General features: G+C 41.3%; 2 protein-coding genes across 2 annotated transcripts; both read left to right on the plus strand.

Moving 5' to 3' along the window:
* The first annotated feature begins 899 nt into the window (after positions 1 to 899).
* Positions 900 to 2,293, plus strand: uts2d (urotensin 2 domain containing). Its single transcript, XM_070832953.1, has 5 exons — positions 900 to 999; positions 1,229 to 1,333; positions 1,420 to 1,457; positions 1,973 to 2,063; positions 2,191 to 2,293. Exons 1-5 carry the CDS (start codon positions 900 to 902, stop codon positions 2,214 to 2,216), a joined length of 360 nt encoding a protein of 119 aa, XP_070689054.1. The 3' UTR covers positions 2,217 to 2,293.
* Positions 2,294 to 9,771: 7,478 nt separating this feature from the next.
* LOC139202652 (platelet glycoprotein V) lies at positions 9,772 to 11,721 on the plus strand. Its single transcript, XM_070832195.1, has one exon. The coding sequence runs from the start codon at positions 9,772 to 9,774 to the stop codon at positions 11,719 to 11,721; it is 1,950 nt and encodes a 649-aa protein (XP_070688296.1).
* The last annotated feature ends 979 nt before the right edge of the window (positions 11,722 to 12,700 follow it).

The following is a 12,700-nucleotide window of genomic DNA, read 5'->3' on the forward strand; positions in this document are numbered from 1 at the left end:
AAACAATAAGAAAATACCTTCTCCGATAGACACACTCCTGGCAATTTCAAGTTGTTCCATGTTGCTAGTTTAAGTCTTTGAGCTGCCATGTATTCAAAAGCTGAATGAGTGAAGTGCTTGATTCATGAAAGGTTCTTGGATGTGAAGAGACCACACATCAACGGGCTGCTACGTCAGATCTGAAGGGGTGCACAGCAGCCAGGGGGTTTTATGAGACCCCCCCCAGCCAAAGTCACTCAGTGCCAGCCAGCTCATTTCCCTAAAACTGCACAAGCACAATGGCTGCTCCTCTGGCAGAGGTATGCAATGTGATTACCTTGATGCACAAAACAGACTACAGTGACTTAGGAGGTGTTGGGTAGCTGGCTTAGCCGCAGTGATGGATGTTCCTTCAGCTCCAAATCAGTCCCGAAGCCAAGATTGAGGGGCTCTTCTCCAGCTATGATGCACTTAGACACTGAGTCAATTTACCCCCACCCTCCCCGGACCAACAAACTCCCATGTAGCTATTTAAAGAACCAATTAATGTAAAAGAAAAAGACTTGCAAGTGCCAGGAATATCTGATTCTGGTCTCTTGTAACCAACAGGCTGATTGATAACTTCCTCTCTCTGTTTGATTTGCCCATGTCAGAGTGATGTAGGGTTACGGGCCTCGCCTACAACGTCAGATCACCGTATTTCACTCAGATGCTCTATGGTCCCTGTGGAAAGGTGGCCTATTGACGAAATCCACAATGACTAGCTATTGATTTAGTACGCAAGGGGCTGACTGGCCCCTCCTCCTGGCCCCTGAAAGGATAAATATATTGACGGGATGGACCCAAGGCAGTGGATTGCTTGCTTCGCTTGAAGAAGGGCTCATAGTGCGGCACTAGTTGGGGACCATACAACAAGTAATATGGATAGGGTTACAGTTGTGAATTACTGCTTAGGACTCCTGGGCTTGTTACTGCTGCAGGGAGTGTTAAATGTGGAGGGAAGGAGCATATTTAACTCTGGTAAGTGTGCAAATATCGTATTGTTTTACATCTATATACAATGAAAATGCTGCATGCAATGGCTGCACCCCTTAAATTGGTGCAAATGCTGTTTCAATGTGTCAATTTTGCCAAAATGCAACAGGTTGAACGGGAGATAAAACAGGATGGATGTGACTTCACTTTCTGTTTCTGATTAGTGATATTTATGGTGCTTAAAGTTGGATTTTTATTTGCTTTGCGCATGCAGGAAATCATGTTTTTAATCCAAAAGAAGACACAGACCCCCAGAGCAAGATTCTAGCACTGTTACTACACAAGAGCTTAGTTCCTGTTGAAAAGGATGATCCTCTGGGTGAGAGATAATAAAATGCTGAAACTAATATAATTAACTCAAATGCATTTTTGCTTTGCTGATTGAACTGGTTTTCCTTTCTGCAGGTATTGAGCTGGCCAATAAACTAGCTGAATTAGAAGAGGTAAGGGTATTTACAGATTCACCTTGGAGCAACTTTGCAAAAAAAAAAAAAAAAAAGAATTCAATTTCTCAAAAAAATGTGACTCGTTACCCTCCTCCACTGCCCTTCTTATTAATATAATCAACTCCATCCGCTCAATGGAAAAGATGACATTCTCACTTCGACTCCAGAAGGAGAAGGGGGATAAATACTGGGAAAAATGGGACTGCTGTAACCATATAGACTCTTAGCAATCATATCTTTGGTCGTCCATGTGAAATTTTGTACCTGTACCCTCTTGCCCTGGCTTACTGTAATTAATTTTTTCCCAGCCCTCACCTGTTTGTGTTTTTGTTGTTGTTGTTGCTTTTGCTGCTGTTTATTGCAAAAAAAATAAATAAATAAAAAGTAAAAAAAAAAAAAAAAAGTGACTCAATTCTACGAAGAAATGCTGTGCCATTACCTCCTGAATGGATGGTGCATTGATACTGAGCTGACGGCTCGGTGTGTTCAATCAGTCTGATCTCTGCTTGTAGCTGCGGGCTCTCAGGGACGACCTGGAGCTGGAGAGGGAGATCACAGCCAATTTGGCAGAAGGCAAATCCATAACTAGGAAGAGGGGCGAACGTGAGTTAAACTCAGTTTCATCTGGATTAATATTTATCATACAAACTGATTACTTTTAATTAATCTTAACTTCTACAGTAAAAATATTCTCCATTTAAGATGTCTTTCTCTCTCCTTTCATCTGCAGCTTGCTTCTGGAAGTACTGTGTCTGACACGGATGCAAGAGGAGGAGGAGCACTGTGAAATCTTGCTGCAAAGCCCAACATAGCCTTAAGACTCTAAACACCAGTAATATAATCACACTGTATTTATCTTAGTAATATAGAGTTGTGCCATGGTCAAAGTCATCAATAAACGTTTCATTTCCACAAACAGAGATGAGAGATCTAAGGACTCGGGCTGTACATCTTTAATCTGTAAATAATCAGCTACTTACTGGAAATACTTGAGGGTCAGATATGACAAAATGTACTTGACTGCAAAGACATATTATTATTTAAGCAGGGATTTTTAGTTGCCCACTACTTGTGTTTATGTCGCTCTCTTGTGGCAAAGTTGGGCATAACATTTTTTCTACCACTGCCAACAAACATTGCATGTCGCTGCTGTTAGAAATGCACTGTTGTTCATTTTACAGAATAAATAAAATTATAACGTGAATCTATGCTTTTTGTTTTATTTTGTTTGTTTTTTTTTTTATCTTAAGAGAAAATATTTAAAGATGACTAAGTCAGTGAAAGGACTCTTTTTAGGGGTCTGAAAAGGACAATATTGCTGAACAACATACCAATAAACCCTCATACCTATCATATCTAACAGTGGAAATGTGAATCTAAGTGGAGGAGTGTGGCACATGCTGCACATCTGCAGTGATGGCTTTGCAGTGAAGGTCATTTGAGTCGATATTTTGGAGGAAGGAGACGAGTCCGAGTCACGGGCTTAGTCTAAATAATGGGAGAGCTGTTGTGAAAAGATGTGAATCACATAGAGCAGGATGAACACAGGACGTTTCAGGGAAACCAGACTGAATGTGGCGCTGAGCTGCTTTCACAGCAGCATCAAAGAAAGAGCTGACTTTTGTTTTGACCCAGTGAGTCCTTCACAGTGATGATTTCAGAGATTATTAATGCACCTGCAGGAAAAAATAGCCCCATGCACACAACATGTACGTGTACACAAAAATGGGTATGATGGTTTAACCCTTCGTAAGTATTTACACTGTGGTGGTAATAACACATTCTTCTGTGTAAGTAGGCAGAATATTTTTATCATGTTAAATGTTAAATATTGAAAAGAAAGAACAGAAGAACCAACTGTTAAGTACAAAAGTCTGTTCTGAGGTGGTTCAGGACATATGGGCACACATAAAATTGTATTTTTCAATCATACAATGTAATTCATCACGCATAGCAATTTTATTGTATCTCCTGTTATGTTGCATGATTACAGCCAGCAAGATGTTAAAAAACATAGCTGCAATGAAAAATGATTTACTTGTAAAATTCACCAAAATGGGTATTACTTACTATTTTTCAGAAACTAAGACAAACACAACCTTATAAAACAAATCAGTGATCAATTACAATTTATTCTGTCAGTATTAGTCCCAGGTTAACTATTCAGTTTCTGTTTGCACATGATGATATATGATTATTTTGCCCGTAAATTCAAGGGAGTGTAAACTAAACTCAACGTCAAAATTCACCGTAGGATTTTACACAAACAAAACCTGCTGGGATCTAGGAGTAACTAAGCAGTGCACCACCACTGCCTGGTACTCAGCTTAACTGCAACACCAGTGAGACGTCAGTGAATCATAAACACTGGCAGAGCATTTTCTTTCTGTTTGTCTGACACACACGTTACATGTTCAGAGGTGACACACTGAAGAAGTGCTAGCTTATCCAACTCAAACCACAAGCATCAGAAACATAACACTCTTTATGACTAAAACGGAAATGTGTGTTATCTGTTTCAGTTCAGTCCTCAACCTGGAAGTCGGGCAGAGTGGGGTCAGACCACCCTGTCAAGATAAATCCTCAGGAAATGAACCAGCATTCTCTGTGTCACTCATACAATAACAAAACATGCAGCGTCATGACAAGTAGAGATCAGTTTTTATATAACCAAACATCACATACAAAAGGCTTTGCAACTTCCAGCATAGCCAGACATGAAAAAAAAAAAATTAGCACATAAGGAAAGAAACCATGTGAAAGCCAATTCAAAGATTCAACGGTGTTGTGAGAGCAAGTAAAAACACAAAAAATATATGAAAACGGGGCTTATAATAGAGCTGCAACGATTAACCTATTAGTTGTAAACTATGTATACCAACTAGTCAGGAACGTGAAGCTAGCGGCACCAGCGAACATAGTGAAGTGCATCCCGGGGGCCAGAGCGGGCGACATAGAGTCAAATTTAAAACTGCTGGCGAAGGCTAAACGTAGATTTAACAAGATTGTAATTCATGTCGGCGTTAATGACACCCGATTACGCCAATCGGAGGTCACTAAAATTAATGTGGAGTCGGTGTGCAACTTTGCCAAAACAATGTCGGACTCCGTAGTTTTCTCTGGTCCCCTGCCCAACCTGACCAGTGATGACATGTACAGCCGCATGTCATCATTTAACCGCTGGCTGTCGAGGTGGTGCCCAGCTAACAATGTGGGCTTCATAGACAATTGGCAGTCTTTCTGGGGAAAACCTGGTCTCATTAGAAGAGACGGCATCCATCCCACTTTGGACGGAGCTGCGCTCTTATCTAGAAATATGGCGAAGTTTATAATTCCTAAAACCTGACAATCCAGAGTCGAGACCAGGAGGCAGAGCTGCAGTCTTACACACTTCTCTGCTCCTCCATTAGTACAGTCACCCACCCAACATCCCATAGAGACTGTGTCTGTCCCCCGACCACTCAGACCATTTAGATCTATTAAGTCCAACAGGAGAGGAGTTCAACATCAACACTTAATCAGAGTTAATACCACTGGCACAATGAAACAGGACAGGAGAGTGAAATGTGGACTTTTAAACATCAGATCTCTGCCATCCAAAGCTGTTTTAGTAAATGATCTGATATCTGATCATCATATTGATTTATTGTGTCTGACTGAAACCTGGCTACGTCCTGAGGAGTATGTTAGCCTTAATGAGGCCACTCCTCCCAGTCATACTAATACTCATATTCCCAGAGATTCTGGACGTGGAGGTGGAGTTGCAGCAATCTTTAACTCTAGTTTAATAGTCCAACCTAGACCCAAACTCAATTATAACTCCTTTGAAAGTCTTACTCTTAGTTTTTCGCACCCAACCTGGAAAACTCTAAAACCAGTGTTGGTTGTCACAGTGTACCGCCCTCCTGGTCCGTACTCTGAATTCTTAACTGAGTTTTCAGAGTTCTTATCAGATTTAGTCCTCAGTGTGGACAAAGTGATTATAGTAGGTGATTTTAATATTCATGTGGATAATGATAATGATAGTCTTAGCACTGCTTTTGTCTCACTACTGGACTCAATTGGCTTCTCCCAGAGTGTAAATGAACCAACTCACTGTTTTAACCACACTCTTGACCTTGTTTTGGCTTATGGTGTTGAAATTGAACAGTTAACAGTCTTTCCACATAACTCTATTTTATCAGACCATTACCTGATAACATTTGATTTCTTGCTACAGGACTATGCTCTATATGACAGAGAGGTCCTCACTAGATCCTTATCTGATAGTGCTGTTGCCAAATTTAAGGAGGTGATTCCTTCAGTATTTCAACCTGTGTGTCCCTGTGCTGTGGATGACCCCTATGCTAATCTTAGCCCCTCCCAAATTGATTATCTGGTCGATAGTGCTGCAGGTTCACTGCGAATGACACTAGACTCTATTGCCCCTCTAAAAAAGAAGAGAATTAAAGAAAAGAGACAAGCTCCCTGGTATAACTCCCAGACACGTGAGCTTAAGCAACACTCACGAAGGCTAGAAAGGACATGGCGGGCCACCAAAGTGGAAGAATCCCGTTTAATCTGGTAAGATAGTCTTAAAACCTATAGAAAGGCCCTCTGTAATGCCAGAGCCGCCTACTACTCCTCATTAATAGAAGAAAATAAAAGCAACCCTAGATTCCTTTTTAGCACAATAGCTAGGCTGACAAGGAGCCAGAACTCTATTGATCCTTGTGTTCCCTTAGAGCTCAGCAGTAACGACTTCATGAGCTTCTTTAATGATAAAATTCTAACTATTAGGGACAAAATTCAGCACCTCCTGCCCTCAACAGGGTCTGGTCCAACCTCAAACCTAGGAACCATAGAAACAGCTGTTAGACCTGATGTGTACTTGGACTGTTTTTCTCCAATTGATCTTGCTGAATTGACCTCAATAATCTCCTCATCTAGATCGTCAACATGTCTCCTAGACCCCATTCCTACTGGACTCCTTAAAGAGGTCCTGCCCCTAATTAACACGTCCTTACTGGATATGACAAATCAGTCTTTACTAACAGGCTATGTACCGCAGTCCTTTAAAGTAGCAGTAATTAAACCTCTCCTGAAAAGCCTACTCTTGATTCAGATGTGTTAGCTAACTATAGACCTATATCCAACCTTCCCTTTCTCTCCAAGATCCTGGAGAAAGTTGTAGCTAATCAGCTGTGTAATTTTCTAAACTCTAATAGTCTATTTGAGGATTTTCAGTCAGGTTTTAGAGCGAACCACAGCACAGAGACAGCACTGGTGAAGGTTACAAACGACCTCCTTATGGCATCAGACAGAGGACTCCTCTCTGTCCTGGTCTTGTTAGACCTGAGTGCTGCTTTCGACACCATCGACCATCACATCCTGTTACAGAGGCTGGAACAGTTCATTGGTATAAAAGGAACTGCATTAAGCTGGTTTAAGTCCTATTTATTAGATCGATTTCAGTTTGTACATATTAATAACGAATCCTCTGTCCACACTAAGGTTAGACATGGAGTTCCACAAGGCTCAGTGCTTGGACCAATACTCTTTATCTTATATATGCTTCCTCTTGGTAATATTATCAGGAAGCACTCCATTCATTTCCACTGTTACGCAGATGATACACAATTATATTTACCAATAAAGCCAGATGAACCCAATCAGTTGATTAAACTTCAAATCTGCCTTAAGGACATAAAGTCCTGGATGAGCAGCAACTTTCTGCTGCTAAATTCAGATAAAACTGAAGTTATTTTGCTCGGCCCCAGACACCTCAGAGACAGCTTTTCCACTACCTTAACTGCTCTGGACGGCATTACTCTGGCCTCCAGCTCCACTGTGAGGAATCTGGGAGTTTTATTTGATCAGGATTTGTCCTTTAACTCCCACATTAAACAGATTTCTAGAACTGCCTTTTTCCATCTACGTAATATTGCCAAAATCAGGCCCATCATATCCACTGATGATGCAGAAAAATTGGTCCATGCATTTGTCACTTCTAGGTTGGACTATTGTAACTCTTTATTATCAGGCTGCCCCAATAAGTCGTTAAAGACTCTCCAGTTGGTCCAGAACGCTGCTGCTCGTGTTCTGATAAGAACTAAAAGAAGAGACCACATTTCTCCTGTACTGGCTTCTCTTCATTGGCTTCCAGTAAAATCTAGAATAGAGTTTAAAATCCTTCTCCTCACCTACAAGGCTCTTAAGGGTCAGGCCCCATCATATCTTAAAGAGCTTATAGTACCGTACTACCCCACTAGAGCACTGCGCTCCCAGAATGCAGGTCTACTGGTGGTTCCCAAAGTCTCCCAAAGTAGTTCAGGAGGCAGAGCCTTCAGCTATCAGGCTCCTCTCCTGTGGAATCTCCTTCCAGTTTGGGTTCGGGGGGCAGACACCCTCTCTACATTTAAGAGTAGACTAAAAACCTTCCTTTTTGACAAAGCATATATTTAAGGGCTGGCTCAGGCCAGCCCCGAGTTATGCTGCTATAGGCTCAGACTGCCGGGGGACTCCTATGGTGCACTGAGCTCCTCTATTCTCTCTCCTCCTCTTCCTCTCCATCGTTATGTCTCATGTCAGCCAAATGTCTGCCTCTAACTTGTTATCTTCCCCGGAGCGTTTCTGTGCTTTCTCATCTCTCAGGTTCCTGTGGATCCTGTGGATCCTGGTCCTGGCCCTGCTGATGTGGTTCTCTGGTTCCTGTGGGTCCTGGACCCGGTCCCGCTGATGGGGTTCTCTGGTTCCTGTGGATCCTGGTCCTGGTTCTGCTGATGTGGTTCCCTGGTTCCTATGGATCCTGGTCCTGGTTCTGCTGATGTGGTTCCCTGGTTCCTGTGGATCCTGGTCCTGGCCCCGCTGATGTGGTTCTCCACCAGCCAATGGATGTGCGTCTGTCCAAGGCTACAGCCTGTCCGTCCTTGGGAGCTGGATCTCTCCTTCATTGTGGTGCTCCCGGAGGTTTCTCTTTTCCCACTGGGTTTTTTGAGTTTTTCCTTCCCGAAGAAGGAGGGTCATAAAGGGCAGGTGATGCCTCGGACTGATCCACCGGACTGATCCATTGGCCTCATCGACTGCTGGACTCTTTATTAGATTGTTTGTTCGCTTACACTTGTTTATTTCAGTGAACTTTGTAAAGCACTATGAGACACTCTGTTGTGATATTGGGCTATACAAATAAAATTGAATTGAATTGAATTGAACTGATTAACTGGTTTGAGTAATATTTAATATCTTAGGAAACAAAAAGTCAAAATTCTCTAGTTACAGCTTCTCAAATGTGAATATTTTCAAGTTTCTTTACTCCTCTATGACAGTAAACTGAATATCTTCGCGCTATTGCTTATTGCTGTCTATTGCATAGACAGCTAATGTTGCACTATTCATTTTTTGCACAGTTTATATTCTATTATTTAAACTTAAATTATTGGCCATTTATTGTGGATAGCAATGTAAGAATTTCACATGGAAACATGTTTCCTTACTGTGCACATGACAATAAACACTTTGAATCCTTTTCAAGATACATTTGAAGATCTGGGACTTTGGAGAACACTGACCGACATTTTTAGCGAGTTTCTGACAATTTATAAACCGCATAACTAATCAATTAATAGAGAAAGGTTGCTGTCCTACATTATAATCCTACAATGATAATTACAATGGATCCAACTGTGTAGAATTTCCAGCCTTAAGATGTCCAGAAATGGGTATGGGTCTGTTGAAAGAAGCCTAATGAAACAAGTAATTGCATAAGTTAAATATCATCATATTTTGGTGAAACATGGGGTCGAGGTCAATGGTTGGGCAGCATGAAAGATGTGTAACGTGACGGATAACTTTTGGGTGGGCATTCCTGTGGAGCCGAGGGCAGAGTAACTTGACAGACAGGGTGCTTAGCTCTTCAAGACAGAGAGAGAGAGAGACCAGAGCGCAGAGCACAGCAGCATGGTCATAAAGTCAAACAAACCATAATGGATTCTCTCGTCAGAGGTTGGTAGAATATTCAACTTGTTTTAGTTTTTACTCGATTACTGGTTTGGTCTTTGTACTGTTATTAGGAGAACAAAAATGCATTTAAAATGTCTTTTTTATTATTTTTTCTTTCTTTGAGAACTATGTCAAGAATTTTAGATTTGCATTTAAACTTGGCTTTTTTTCTATTTGAGCTAAGAAAAATGTTGGCCCTTTGGATAAACACTCAAAGATTATTACTATACACTGCCATTTGGGATGATATTATGTGACATAGGATTTAATTTTAGTTTTAATCTCATGTGTTAAAATGTGTCTTTATTTTAACTGTGCAGGCACCTTATGGGCGATGCTCATCCTCTTCACACTGCCGCACCCAACTGACACTGAGGTCTGCCCCAGCAGCTGCCTGTGTGATTTCATGGGTACTGTCAAGTGTGTTGGCTACAACATCACAGTTATACCAAAGCAGCTGCCACTCAACACATCCAAGCTGTTTCTTAACAAAATAAACGTGGAAGCCATGAATGAGCAGAGCTTGGCAAACAAGAGCTCTCTGTTGCGTTTCAGTCTGACTTTCAGCCATCTACACACCATCCATCCCAGGGCCTTCCACGTTGCTCCGCAGCTCAAGTCTGTCAAGCTGTCGTTCAATAATCTCTCTACCCTTCCGGCTGAGGTTTTCACCCCACTGACTGCTCTGGAGCAGCTGCAGTTAGATGGAAATCAGCTGGAGACTATAACTCAGGATATGTTTGAAGGCCTTGTTGGGTTGCAGGAACTGGACCTGAGCCGGAACAAATTTAATAGTCCTGCTTCAGGTGTTTTCCATGGACTGACCAACCTCCACGTTCTGAACCTTGGCAGGAACTCTATCAAGAAGCTTCCACCGACCATCTTCCACCGCTTGACTGAACTTCGTCTGCTCATGATCAATAACAATGAGCTAGAGTTTCTAGAAGCTGGTATCTTTGAAGGACTTATCAACCTTGAGCAGCTAAAACTACAGTACAACCAGATTACCAGCCTTCCACCTCAGGTGTTCTGGCCACTGAGGAACCTGGAGATCCTCGGCATGTCCTCCAATCAATTAGAGGCGATTCCAGAAAAGAGCTTCTACAATATGCCAAAACTAAGCAAGCTTACCATTTTCAACAACCCGCTGTTATCTCTCCCAGACCAGCTAATGGGCCACATGCCTTACATAAAAGATCTTTTTCTTTATGCCACTAAACTCACCACCGCTCCCGCAAATTTGTTCGTCAACATATCTGGACTCCTGGCTCTTAACTTTAATTTTAATGACAGGCTTTCTGAGTTGCCTTCAGACCTCTTCTGCTGCCTTCCCAACCTTCAAAACCTCTCGTTGAAATTCAACAACCTTCATCATCTACAACCTCAGCTGTTCTCCCATCTAACCACACTAAGAAGGCTGGTTCTTAATGACAATAAGCTGCAGAGCCTACCGAAAAACATCTTTCAGGGCCTTGGACAGCTTTTGGCAATTGATTTGAAGAATAACCACCTCAAGACTCTCCCAGAAGATACTTTCTTGTCAAATACAGTTTTGAGGGCTCTTACTCTGAGTGGCAACCCTTGGGACTGCACCTGTAGTATCAGAGGCATAGCAAAATGGATAAGACATAATGAGCGAGTGATTCTTGACAAAAATGGTGTGCAATGTCATAGCCCAATGTACCAGCTGCTCCGCACTGTCGGCTCTCTGCGTGATGAGGAGTTCAACTTTTGCAATGCTACAACAGTCACAAGTTATTATTCTACACAGAATGACTTAAATGAGCCAACAAAACTATCCCACGCCATTTCATCAAGTGGACAAACAACAGTTGTTGCCTCAACGACACCGCCCATAACAACATCAACCACCACACAAGGAGCTACCCAACAAGTCACCATCCCAACAACCACTCCGACTACAAAACCATGTACCTTACATATGACGATCCAATCATCCTCTTCTGAAAGTCCCAACATCCTGCCTAACAAGGATTTTCCTCTCACTGCTTATGTTCCCTTGTCCTCTTACATTTCATCTCCTTTCTATGACACATTGGTGGTGGAACAAGGGCCCGAGTTTGTGCACCACAACCTTCATAATGGCTGGGTCTATGTGTGGTTTCTGCGTTCAGATACGGTCTTGGCGGGGCTTCTCATGTTTTGTCACATCCTTCTCGTGACCATAGCCTTGTTCTTCATTCTTGCTACCATGTATGTCATATACCGCCTTAACAAGGCCATGTATGAGCTTAAGGCTGAGTGTGCACATACTGCAGGGTAACAAAACATGCTACCAGGCCTGGCGCACAAGAGACCAAGATGAGCTGTCCTGTCTGGGGATGTATTGTTAAGTGTTACTTTAGTACAGTCAGACTTATGGAATATGGGATTTAAATTAAAACTGCAGTATTTTACTAAAGTAAAAAATTAGGGTAGAAAAAATAAGATAATACAGTATTTTATATTATATAATACAGTACAGTATGTAATACAGTAAGCTTCAAAAAAGAGATATTCTAGTGTAAGTAATTGATCATAGTTTTATATAATTTATGTGAATCTGCAATGATAAGTCAAGTTGTCAATCGAACGAATATTAATCGGCAACTATTTTGAGAGTTGATGAATCATTTCAGTTAATTTAGTAGTTTAGTTAGTTTAGTTAAAATTGCTAGACGTTTGCTGGCACGAGCTTCTCAAATGTAAAGATTTGCTGATTTCTTCATCGTATGTGACAGTAAATCAGATCAGTCAAATCAGATCAGTCATCAAATCAGTTGCTCAGACAAATCAAGCAATCTGAAGACGACACGTTGAGCTCCGGGAGGTTGTAATGGGTGTTTTTCACTACTTTTTGGTATACTAAATGATTAATCAGTTAATCAGGAAGATTTCTGGCAGATTAATCAGTAATGAAAATGATTGTTAGTTGCAGTCCTAAATTAAAGTTTTGAAATGAACATATGAAATAAAACTTCTGTGTTTGATATTTCCTTGTCTTAAAGTTGCATGCTAAATGTTATACAAACTAATGTTTAATAGTAACTTTTCACTATTGCATTTATCTGCTTTTCCGTGATGACGGCAAAACCTACGTACAGTAGAGTGTACTGTAAAAACAATGTAATCATAATGTGCTTTGTTTCCCTCTAGTGGTAACTTTAAAACTGCATGAAGAGATGTCAGCTTAAAAACATGGTCTGTTGTAACTTGTGAGTTATCAGTCAATACATTTCTGAATAAATCACATTATTTGCAAA

This window comes from Pempheris klunzingeri, chromosome 6 (genome assembly GCF_042242105.1).
Source record: "Pempheris klunzingeri isolate RE-2024b chromosome 6, fPemKlu1.hap1, whole genome shotgun sequence".
Lineage (NCBI taxonomy): Eukaryota > Metazoa > Chordata > Actinopteri > Acropomatiformes > Pempheridae > Pempheris > Pempheris klunzingeri.